The sequence below is a fragment of the Nannobrachium achirus genome, assembly GCF_963921795.1.
Source record: "Nannobrachium achirus genome assembly, chromosome: 16".
Classification (NCBI taxonomy): domain Eukaryota; kingdom Metazoa; phylum Chordata; class Actinopteri; order Myctophiformes; family Myctophidae; genus Nannobrachium; species Nannobrachium achirus.
The window spans coordinates 56,459,381-56,472,481 of record NC_137823.1 but is presented as its reverse complement, the minus strand read 5'-3'; the positions used below and the strand labels follow the sequence as shown (position 1 = coordinate 56,472,481).

The 13,101-nt window shown below is 43.9% G+C and overlaps 1 protein-coding gene across 1 annotated transcript in view; it reads right to left on the bottom strand.

Moving 5' to 3' along the window:
- lama2 (laminin, alpha 2) overlaps positions 1-13,101 on the bottom strand; it is a gene marked incomplete at its 3' end in the record, with an annotated part of 414,125 nt that overhangs the window by 270,115 nt on the left and 130,909 nt on the right. Inside the window, 4 exon segments of the mRNA XM_080745043.1 lie at positions 2,981-3,148; positions 4,999-5,139; positions 6,435-6,537; positions 12,690-12,747. Coding sequence (XP_080601169.1) covers positions 2,981-3,148; positions 4,999-5,139; positions 6,435-6,537; positions 12,690-12,747 — 470 coding nt within the window.

Below are 13,101 nucleotides of genomic sequence, written 5' to 3'. Positions count from 1 at the left end.
CCCGAGAGAAATTTGGAGTAGAACCACTGCTCCTACACTTGGAAAGGAGTCAGCTTAGGTGGTTGGGGCATCTAGTACGGATGCTCCCTGAGTGCCTTCCTAGGAAGGTCCTCGATGCACGTCCCACTGGGAGGAGACCCCGTGGCAGACCAAAGACCAGATGGAAGGATTATATCTCTACACTGGCTTGGGAACGCCTCGGTATACTCCCTGAGGGAAGTTGCTCAGGATAAGGAAATCTGGAAATCTCAGTTGGAACTGTTACCCCCGCGACCCGATTCCGGATAAGCTGTTGAAGATGGATGGATGGGCAGCCTTTCTTTTAGGCTTGTTTTTATAGTGTAGTAGTTGGTTTTCAAACGTTTCAAGGACCCCCACATTTATATTTGTGGGCAGACCCCCACCTGAAAATAGTTTCTGCCACGGAATACTGCTTACAAGACTTGTGATGTTAAACCTTTTTTTTTTCTCCAAGATTGCAAAGCGACACACTGTGATCTTGTAGATCTGCTATTTTCAAAGCGATGCTATATTACTCATTCATCAGTCATTTTGGCTGGGGATCCCTCCCTGTGTGTGTGTGTGCTTATGCAACCTTGTCACTTCTTTTGGAATTTTTTATTCTGGACCTAGAAGACATAGTCTGCTTGTTTCTCTCACCAACTCTGGCAACGTTGGCTGGTGGAGGGGGGGCTGTGGAGGGTGAGACACAGGAGTGAGCTGACGTGCGTGCCAGGTCTGGAGGGTACAAAGTAATGAAATTGGGTGGCACATCCCTTCAAGCAGCCACACTCCAGACAAACATCACAGTCACAGGCCTGTGCCGTCGCCCCAGCACCACCACACTCGGCTTAACGCATTTATACCGGCGGTTACGCATTATTACTAGGGGTGTAACCATACATTTTAACAACGATACAATGGTTGACGACACGATACATGGACGATATTGGTTCATACATGGGTGATACGATTCGATTCAATGATTTAAAATCAATATAGTAAAGAAATTAAGCAAAGAAATTAAATCTTTGTGAAACGTGTCAATAGTGCATGTTTTAAGGGGAAAATCTATTATTATGGATATAAACATATCACAGTAAACACTGTGATTTTCTAGTGCCGCTGAGTGCAGCGCTGCAAGCTTGTAGATCTGCTATTTTTGTAAAATCGTGAAAATTTGTCTTTGAATATTTTGACCCAATTCTATACGTTTTTTTTTAAAAGACATATGTTTCTATGTCGGCGGTGCTCAAACTTTTTCATGTCAAGGACCCCCAAAATGATAAGTATTTGGCCATGGACCCCCCCATCTCAAAATATTGTATCAGGGACCCCCCCCCCCCCCCCCCCCTCCCCTCCCCAGAAGCAAATATTTGAGTTACAAAGTTTCGCTTTAAAAAGATATATATATTCATAAAGATTTGCACAAATCTTCAAGAATCTTCAAAAATAGCAGATCTACACGCTCACAGCACAGCACTCGGTGCCGCGCTGTGAGCTTGTATATCTGCTATTTTTCAATAGTTAAAGCATTCGATAATTCTAGGCCAAAATGGCTTAACCAAACGCAGGGCCACAGCTATTTGTCAGCTGCCGCGATAAAAGAAAAAATCTAATTGTGCCGAGGGGAGCCAAAACAGGGGGAAAAAGCACCGGTAAAAAAATGGAGGAATTTTAATGTTCTCATTTACACTCTCTCAGGATTTGATGTTTGATGTTGCACTCAAATAGTCTTGTGAAATATATTCAAGAAGGGGAAATGCTGGTAACATTTGCAAGGGTACCAACAACAGGGCAGTAGGACAGAATGGTAATTCCATAAGCTACATTTTAGCTACAGTATAACCTAATTAATCTATTTGTAACTGTAGTGTAGAAATATAACCAAATGGACCAGTGCAGGTTACATACTGTACTACGTCAACATCAAATATTATTCAAAAATTACAAAACCAAATATCGGACGGCGTTAAAAGATTTACCTGGGCGAATTTTAAGGTTGGACACCATCACAGAACGCAGCCAACATAAACAACGTCGAATGTGTGTCATTGATTAAAAAGGGAACATTCCATAAGTTGACGATGATGCGACGCCCGATGGCTGCAGTGGAGCCCTGGCGTAACTATAACTATAAAAATATAGTTTTAAAAATCGCTCTTGGCTTTTGTGTGCATCCAAGTTTTAATATTTAGATATTTGATAATTGATATTCATTTTATTATACATGTTATATCATACACTTGCCCATCTTTCACTGCTATTTTTCATGTGTAAGTGCAGAGATATATGTTGGTTTACGGCACGCTTTGTAGGGAAAAAGACAAAAACAAAGCTATTCAGGCCTGTGTTACCTTGAGCTACGGTAGTTTCCGGAAAACACAACATCAGGGATGCACCGGAGCACACAACAACCTGTGTTACTGTCGGGCAGAAACCTCGTATCTCCAAGTTTCAAATTTGTACATTTCTTCGCAAAATAAAGCCATGCTTCATCATACAAGGCCGTCGCACAAAAGTAGTGAAAACAGCTGATCACAACGCCTCGTGGTGCGAGGCGTTGTGTGCTTGTAGATCTGCTGTTTTCACTAGTTTAAATCATTTTTAAAATTATAAATACAAAACAAACGGTTTTGGACGTACAAGGTTTCCTCCCGACAACGACGCTGTGTTACACAGTGTTGAATGATGGGCTGAAAAACTGCCTTGCATGCTGGTGTCTAGGTATGTGCGCTTGTCGTTCTGCGAGTGCGTGTGTGTACGCGTTGCATGCACGCGTGCATGAGAGTGCAGCCTGATGCCAGGTTTCATACCTCAGCCATGGATGTGCATGAGAGAAAGGAGTTTTTTCACACACACACACACACACACACACACACACACACACACACACACACACACACACACACAGACACACACACACACACACACACACACACACACACACACACACACACACACATAGCGTGTGTCTCACCTTATTTCCCAGGTATACTTCCGGCGCGCTCCAGTAGTAGGTGGAGCCAAGATCCCTCTCCACGTCTGAGTGGCGGACGCTAAGATACGGAGGCGTGTGCCTGTGGATAGACCACACCCTCGATCCCGCTGTCTCTCCAATCAGGTGCCAGCCTGCCAGAGTGGTCTCCTAGAAGACCACCAATCAAAAAAGGAGAAGATGTTAAGACGATGGCTCACAGTCTATGATGATGCTTCAGTTCACTTTAGGCTGGAAATCAACTGGGGCTTTGTTTGTTTCAACAGCAAGTATAAAAGGGATTGAATGTAGGAGTCTCAGACGTAGGCTACTCTTGGAGAATCAGTATCAGTGATGTCAGTCATCTCCAAATTTGGACACTTTTTCAGCATGCGGCTGTTACCATGGCGGGGACGCATGCGCAGGCCGATCTACATACTCACACCGGCTCGCAACGCGAGGCGTTGTGAGCATGTAGATCGGCTATCTTCACAATTTCTGCCTAATATTAGACACTTTGGCCAATGTTTAATTTGTCATTTTAAGGTATTAAATTGTCACTTTAGAAATGTGCATATACCCTCTATATTGTTTACTATTGAGAAAAGAAGTTGATCATCTGGGGAGCCCCCAAAATAATTTGACGACCCACAGGTTGAGAGCCACTGGAGTAGAGGAGAAGAGAGGAGTGTAGGGGTGTAGCAGAAGAAGAGTGGCGGAGAATCTAAGGACGGTGTGGGGGTGGGGGTGGGGGGTGAGGGGTCACTGGGAGGGCAGGTGGTGACAGAGAAGGCATGGAGGGGATGACAGGAGGTGGACAGACAAGGAGCGGCCATCACAGAGGAGGAGGAGGAGGAGAGGAGGAGGAGGAGGAGGAGAGGAGATGGGTAAAGAAAGAGAGGAGAGCAGACGAGAGGCGGAGAGGAAAACACCTTCTGATTGACGGGAGAGGTGGGTTTGGGGAGGGGAGACTTTGACAGGCTGACAGCTCTGATTTAGACACTGATAGCTCGTGTGCGTGTGTGTGTGTGTGTGTGTGTGTGTGTGTGTGTGTGTGTGTGTGTGTGTGTGTGTGTGTGTGTGTGTGTGTGTGTGTAAGACAGGCAGCCAGGCACACATCTGCTGTTGCAATTAACCTGACCTTGGCTTACCCTCACACACACACACACGCATGCACGCACACATGCGGGCGCGCACACACACACACACACACACACACACACACACAAGGGCACACATACACACACACATACACACACACACACACACACACACACATCCTAGGAATAGAGTATGGATAATTGGATCCCACCCTAATTTACAGTACACTAATAAGACAGAATAAGACAGAATAAAGCCATAATATGAAATAATGTGTTGGTAATTAGAACTAATATTATTTTATTAGACAGAAACAAAGACAGAATAGCAGAAAGAGAGAATACATTCTCTGGCACCGTCACCTGCCGCGGAACTGCCGCGGCCGCACAGTCAGTCCCGTCAGTTCGACCGGCAGTCTGGTCGAACTGCCGGTCTGTGCGGCTGCCGCCGGTCCTATCGCCGGCGATGCAGCGCGACTGCTGGTTAACTGCCGGTTGTGCACCGGTGTTCCGCGGCAGGTTTCGGTGCCAGAGAATGTATTCGCTCTTTCTGTTATTCTGTCTTTGTTTCTGTTTAATAAAATAGTATTAGTTCTAATTACCAACACACTATTTCTTATTATGGCTTTATTCTGTCTTATTCTGTCTTATTAGTGTACTGTAAATTAGGGTGGGACCGATAATTGTAATCATAAGCAACAAGGAATTCAGTTGCTAATGACATTACTTTCTTATTTAATTCTTTCAATGAGGGGATCAAGGATATTATTACAACTTTAATGTTTTACCAATTATTTGGAGCCCACTTGCAATACAAACCACATGTTGAAAACCGCTGCATAACTGGAAGAGTGGTAAGTGGTAAGTGGTAAGTCAAACAATGCAGAGAACACGTTGTGTACAGTGTGTGTAGTTTCCTACATTCTGATAGGCCCACGTGGAGGCGGAACACTGACTGGCCACGCCCATGCAGGAGCACTTTTCGCAGCCTCGTGGATTGTCACGCTGGAGGTTGTAGAATCCCAACTTGCAGGCGTCGCAGTTCTCACCTTCCACGTTCTCCTGCAACACACAGAGAGAGAGAGAGAGAGAGAGAGAGAGAGAGAGAGAGAGAGAGAGAGAGAGAGAGAGAGAGAGAGAGAGAGAGAGGAGTGCGACAGGAAGAAGGACAGGGAGAGAGAGTACACAGTTTATCAGACAGCCATAGTGCTGAAGAGCGTTTTGCATTAAAAAATAAATCTAAAACGAAAAACACACAAGACACATTAGTCGAGGGCCTTAGGGAGATAGAATGGAAATTTCGTGCTAATCAGTCTAAAAGCGCCAAATTTTGCACAGATGTAGCCCAGGACATACTCTAATGATTTAGCTAGGGCACCCGAGTCGGCGACCTTCGGGGTCGCCACAGCGGCCAAATCAACCCCTCACATCCTACTAAAAGCAGATTTTTTCCCGGGTATTTTCCTCCTGTATAGAAAGTCGGTGTGAGCCCAACTTGATTTGGCCGCTGTGGCGACCCCGAAGGTCGCCGACTCGGGCGCCCTAGCTAAATCATTAGAGCATACCCTGGGCTACATCTGTGCACAATTTGGCGCTTTTAGACTGATTAGCACGAAAAATCCCTAAGGCCTCCGACTACATGGAAGGACAAAGATTGATGACCTGAAATCATCAAAACAAACGCCATCCGTGAGTCAAACAGGGAAGTGAACATGTTATCATGGATAACTGCCTCTATACAGTTTATGGCTAGCTATAACCACATTACAATTATCTTACCAGTAGGGCAAAATCTGTAGGAGCCGTGTCCAAAAATGTGTTTTGGAAGAATCGGCCTCATGGTGGCGCTAGAACAGGGCCATGTAAGGAAAATGAGGGGTGGAGGTTGTGGTTTGGCAGCCAAGGAGTGTGTGTGTGCAAAGCTTGGCATGGATAGGGGCAACGGTGGCGGAGATATGAGTAGGGGAAAATGTGACGTGACATGACTGACTGACAGACTGACTGACTGACTGACAGCCGGTGGAGGTTTTGATAGTAACTGCGACCTGGCGGTCGCAAACAGACCAAATAAAAAATAACGACTTCAAATAACCAACACAGATAATATTACATGGTAAAACGTTACGGCCAAAGTTGGCCTTCATCACTGCTGTGCCGAATTTGATCCATTCCCAGTATTCAGAAGTCGGCTGTTAATGTGTATTTCCCCACCCACTTACACCACTTTAGCAGGAGTGTCCTCCTCGCAAAGTACTGTCAGTGTGTGTGTGTGTGTGTGTGTGTGTGTGTGTGTGTGTGTGTGTGTGTGTGTGTGTGTGTGTGTGTGTGTGTGTGCGCGTGTGTGTGCGTGCGCCTACCTTACAGTTGCAAGGTGATATACACGGGTCAGAGTTGGTGCTTCCGTCGATGCTACACATACAGCGCTGACAGTCGGGGTAGCCCTTATAACCATACGCACACCTACAAACAACAGCAACGGAAAATGATATAAGAGAACAATCAGATCAAGATCACCAGTAAGACTCCCTAAATGGGGAGATAAGCGACCTTCAGGTCGCATACACAAACTTTAGAAGGCAATCGTAGCCAATCAGGGGGGAATATGGGAAATGGGACAGATCCATGTTGATGACATGACTTTAGAGATACTGTGTACCGTGAATACTGTGTACCGCTTTGTGTGATTTTAGGGCAAAATCTGTGGGAGCAGTGTCCAAAAATGTGTTTTGCAAGAATCTGCCTCATGGTGGCGCTAGAAGAGGGCCATGTGAGAAATGAGGGGTGGAGGTTGTGGTTTGGCAGCCAAAAAGTGTGTGTGAAAAGTTTGGCATGGATAGGGGAAACGGTGGCGGAGATATGAGTAGGGCAAAAGTGTGACGTGTGACGTATGACTGACAGACAGACAGACAGACAGACAGACAGACAGACAGACAGCCGGTGGAGGTGTTGATAGTAACTGCGACCTGACGGTCGCAATAAATTAATGCCATCATACGGAACTGAAATACACAAGCTATTCGATTCAACTATTACTGCAGTCAGACAAAATAAATATTCTACACGTTTTATTTCATCGTTGTACTACAATATTTGCAAGGTTTCATTAAAAACTCTATTTAAAAAGGTACGGTAAGCCACATTGCTATAGGGTGTTTGTTCAGAGTCACTCTGTGAAAATGAATGTACATACTGGCCGACACACACTGATGGCTTAAAAACTATTAGAAGTTTCATTCATTGATGTTTTCTGTTGTTGTAGTTTTTGTTTGTTTGTTTCACAGCTGTAGGCCAAGCTAGAACAGAGTTTTCTATGATAAATAAATGTGAGTGTACATGTACCCTATTGCACGGGTTATTTTGGGTCCACTGATGTGGGAGGAGAGATGCACTGTTTGCAAATTAGCTGCGAACTGCAATTTTGGTGTCAAGGACAATAATGAATTAATAATGATAATTTAGTCCTTTGGGATATATTTTTACATGAAATTTGTCCTTTGCGTGTACCCATCCTAAGGAGCAGTGGGTGCTATTAATATACAGTAGCACCTGTGGAGCAGTTATGGGTTAAAGGGATGTTTCACTTTAAAAAAATAACTTTTTATAGCCATTTTATCATCTAATCAGGCTTTTGGGAACACCCAGGACAGTTTCTAAGTTCAATATTTAGATATTTGATATTCATATCAGACACGCCCCATTCCTATACAAACCCATTGTAACTTCAAACTCCATCTTAAAGGTGATACACCATGAAATTTAACTTTTCCTATTTTAAAACCTTTTTTTGGGGTCCCACTAGCACCTTCTATCCTCACAAAGTCCCATTTCTGACCGTTGTGTCTTTCTCTGGTTTTGAAGAGAAGGTTAAAAGTATCCCACGGGTTCTCAAAACAGGCTATCCAGATTTGCTGCCGATTGTGACGTCATCTGCCGATTGTGACGTCATCATAAAAAAAAACATTTTTCAAAAAAAAAAAAAGTATTATTTATTTATTTTTTTCAAAAAGATTTTTGGGGGGGGGGGGGTGGCGCAGTTCAGGCCAAAGGTGGTACTGCAGCTGAAATGCTCTGAGAGCCATTCAAAAATGAGAGAGGCTCTCTATTCAGGAGTGGTACTTTAGCCTCAAACCTTTTGAAAAACGTTTTTGGGACATAAACAATATGACATAAATACTTTTTAAATGCATGGTGTATCACCTTTAACCATGACAGATTCATCGAAAATACCCGTCTTTGGTTCTGGTGAGTGGTGACTCCTAATACGTACATGAGGAGGCGAGGCTGTGTTTTTCAATTACTTTTCTCATTTATGTTTGATAATTCTTGGAAAATGAAAAAATACAATAAATTTATTTAGAATAAAATTCTAAATAAATGAAAAAAGTAATTGGAAAAAACACAGCCTCCTCACGTATTAGGAGGGCAGTATAAGTCCCCAGAACCAAGGAGTTTGAAGTTACAATGGGTTTGTATAGGAAGGGGGTGTGTCTGATACAATGAATATTTATCTAAATACTGAATAAAGCAACTTCCACAGATCACAGATTTCAGCACATCGACCAGGGGGGGGGGGGGAACTGGTGACGTTCCAATTCTCAGACAGCCTCCCTCTACCCGTTCAGCTACGGCTGCCACCAACCATAGAGTTATAAGAAGAATAGAGAGGGCACCACATATCCCCACCCGTCCACTTGCATTGAGTTGCTCATCCAGCGCATGAAGCCAAATTACAACCCCTTCTTCCGGTTGTGAAACGTGACGTAGTGGGGCCTAAGTGATCGTTTGTGTTCATGGATAGTTTGTGTTCATGGACGCGCTGGGGCTCCAAGTCGTGAACGAACACTTCCAGTAGGAACGCGCAGTCAATACAAAGATACCTAAATGCGAGTTCATGTTTCTGGCCCCATCTGTAAAAAAAACTGCAGTAACTCAAACGGCCAACATGTCAATTTGGCTTCAGCCCTCCCCCTGGTGTCTGGGGGCTTGCCACCAACAACACACATTTTGGTTCCATTTCGTACACTCTTGATGATGTACTGGTCTTATGAAGTGGAAATGTGCGGTGAGAAGCGTGTCTCGCAGGACCAGTGCCAGATGAACAGTATTAATTGTATTTGTTGTGTCCTCCCAGGATCATTACATCATGTGCTCTTGGCGGTTCAGGTTTGAGGTGCTGTGGGTTTGTTGTTGATGACTCTGCAACCTTCCTCCGTACCTCAGGTTTGCTCCGGGGACAAATTATATGTTTCCCAGGCTTTTCTTCCATCACGCTGAAAATTACCGCTACGATGTTTGTGCTGAGCACAGCGCACTGCTCTAAAAAAACACACCACGCACCCTAGAGTGCCTTTTGTCTGCATGTCATGATAGGCGAATGTGCGTCAAGAATAGCCGTTCTACAAGCTCACAACAGGTCGCAACACGACCCGTTGTGAGCTTGTAGATCGGCTATTTTCGACAAAGATAATTGACGTTAGAGGTCAAAAAAGTAAGGGGCTGGACAAGAACAGACCCCTGGGGGACCCATTCAACAATGTACAGATCCATCTGAAAAAATAGAATATTGTGTACAAGTAACACTCCCTAAGGTCGAGAAGCGACCGCAGACAGGGTGTGTGTGTGTGTGTGTGTGTGTGTGTGTGTGTGTGTGTGTGTGTGTGTGTGTGTGTGTGTGTGTGTGTGTGTGTGTGTGTGTGTGTGTGTGTGTGTGTGAAAGTGTGACAGGCAAAAGTAACAGCTTAGCGTGGTAAAGTGAAATATTCAAAACCTTTTTTGTTTTAATTTAGATTTTTTTTTATGGCATACAGCTCATGAATATCAAAAATCCAACTCTCAAAATATTACAATATTACACAAGACAACTCAAAAGAAGGATTTATAATACAGACATGACAACCTGAAGTCAGAATTGCTTGAAGTCCAGAATGAAGTTTCCGCAGTCAGTGATGATTTGGGGTGCTATGTCATCTGCATGCTTTCTTACACAATATTCTTTTATAGATGGATCAGTACCGTATATGGATTAAGTGGTTAGAAATAATGGCAGGAGATGGTTTAAGTGGCCATGATGACTGAGACCACCTCACAGACAGTAAGAGTACATTCAGCCTATATATCGTCGTTGTCGGGTGGAAACCTTGTATGTCCTTGTATGTCTGTTTTGTATTTATCATTTTTAAAATGACTTAAACTAGTGAAAACAGCCGATCTACAAGCACACAACGCCTCGCGCCGCGAGGCGTTGTGTGCTAGATCAGCTGTTTTCACTGCCTTTGTGCGACGGCCTTGTATGATGAAGCACTACTTTACTTTGCGAAAAAATGTACACATTTTTAAACGTGGAGATATGAGGTTTCTGCCCGACAACGACGATATACACTCAGCCTAAAATATTCCTCTTGCCACTGAACTGCCAGTTCTCCACCTTTTTTCCTCGGTCCGGAAAAAATAGCAAAAGTCGTCTGTCAGCCTGCTCCGCCCTCCACGCCGCTGACTGCTGCGCTTCACGCCGGTTCACCTGCTGCTTCACTAAAAATAGTGCCCTGCAGCAGTGGTTCTCAACATGTGGGTCGGGACCCTCATGTGGGTCTACAAATTTATTTTTGGGGGGGTCTCACTGTCTCACTCAACAGTAAACAAACCAACATCAATTTTAAGTGTACAGAGGGTATCTGCACATTTCTAAAGTGACAATTTAAGGACATTTTAATTAAAAAAAAAATTAAACATTGGCCAAATTGTCAAATATTAGAGGCAGAAATTGTGAAAATGGCAGATGCTCACAACATAGATCGGCTATTTTCACAATAGAACCGTGTAGATCACAATAGAACCGTGTTATACAAAATGTAATGGCTCAACTCTTTTGTGAACGTATAGTGGGGTTAAAATATGATTATTTTGGGGGTCGCGGCCTGAAAAGGTTGAGGACCACTGCCCTACAGGTCTTCTTTTGTTCAATCTGAACCCACCTTGCGTACAGCACAACATACTTTATTTGTCTTAGGCTGCATTCACATTAAAGAGTGATATATCCTCTCCGTGTCCTTTGAGAATGAGGGGGAGGGAGAGGATATGACTTTACTGTTTGTAGGAAGCCTTAGACTATGGTAAACAAAGGGTGTCACGTTGTTGTGGGTGTGTTACTAACGGAGCGTGTCCAGAATGTTAGATGGAAACTTTGTGGTGATTATCAACTGCTAATTGGAACAGACAACAGCTGAGAGGTTCTGCTCACCTGTCTGTCACTGTGCGTCTACGTTTGGCTCCATCACTCTCTGTTTGTGTGTGTGCGTGTGTGTGCGTGTGTGTGCGTGTGCGTCTGTCTGTCACTCTATGTATCTGCATGTTTGTGAGTCTGTGTGTGCCTTGTGTGTGTGTGTGTGTGTGTGTGTGTGTGTGTGTGTGTGTGTGGGGTGGGACGGGCGACATTTCTATTACTATACTTGTCACAGCCAAATGTCCCCAGAAGTGTGGTTTTCTTGTGGTTGCTTTATGTTTTGTTTTGTTTGTTTGTTTTTAATGGTGGTGTTAGGTTTGCAATTATGAAAAGTTTCAGGTTGGGATTATTAGAGGTTAGGTTTGGAGTTAGGGTTAGAGTTACTGTATGGCTGATTTATACTTATTACGTGTTGCTGTCCTGCACCGGAAATAGGAAATAGCTGATCTAGCTCTAGATCAGCTATTTCCAGCTGTATGATTAGGACAGGGTTACAAATGGCAAAAACATTTTTTTTTAATGGCATTCATAAACTTTCCTTCCTAAAATGTTGATGCCCCTGATAGCAGTTGGCTACTTAAAACCCATTTAGGCCTAGAAGTATTGAATGCTTTAGCTATTGAAAAATAGCAGATATACAAGCTCACAGCGCGGCACCGAGTGCCGCGCTGCGAGCTTGTAGATCTGCTATTTTTGAAAAAGTCGTGAAAATGTGTGCAAATCTTTGAATATATGTATTTTCAAAGCGAACGTTTGTAACTAAAGTTTTGCTTCTGGGGGGTCCCTGGAACTAAATATTTTGAGATGGGGGTCCGTGGCCAAATAAATATAATTTTGGGGGTCCTTCACATGAAAAGGTTTGAGAACCACTGACATAGTAGTCTCTCAAGAACAGACTAACTGAGCTCCATTTAAGTGAAAAGGACCTTTTCTTTGACGATGGCTGGCCAGATTGCTGACATAGAAACACAGGTTTTTCAAAAAACCTTAGAAGGATTCAAAAGACACTTAATAGAATCGGGTCAAAATTCAAATTTTCATGATTTTTCAAAAATAGCCGATCTACAAGCTCGCAGCGCGGCACTCGGTGCTGCGCTGTGAGCTTGTATATCTGTTATTTTTCAATAGTTAAAGCATAAAATAATGATAATGACACAATAATGTGTACCCGTTCTAAATGGGTTAATGCGTGTGTGCGTGAGTGCATGCGTGCGTCCGTGTGTAAGCGCGCTCGTGAGTGTGTGTGTCAATCCTATGTATCTGCATGTTTGCAAGTATGTGTGACTTGCTTTCTGTTTTTCGGAGTGTGAGCGAGGACGCGCGTGCGTGTGTGTGCATGCGTGTGTGCGTGTGTGCGCGTGCGTGCATGTGTGCGTGTGCATGAGTATCTCACCTGTCACATTTCAGACCTCCGAAACCCTCCTTACACCGGCATGACCCTGCTGCCTGGGCTGTCAATCAAACACACCCAGACGTGAAATGAGGGCGAGCATCTCAACACAAAGACACTGCAGCTAATAATGCCCTGCTTCCAACACAATGCACCTGGAAATACACTGCATCCAGATACTGTACATACTAAAGCCCTTCTTTCAACACAATACATCTAAATACATAATAATTACCAAACAAAAGTCTATTCAATCTTTTTTTAATGGTTGAACCTTAAAGGTTTTGGGATGGGAAGGGTAATGAATAACGGAAATGATGATGCATTGCAGTGGTTCTCAAAGTGGATTCCAGGGACTCTGTGGGTTCCTTTATGGGGGTCTAAATGGACCCATACAAGTCTGTAACTCTGACAG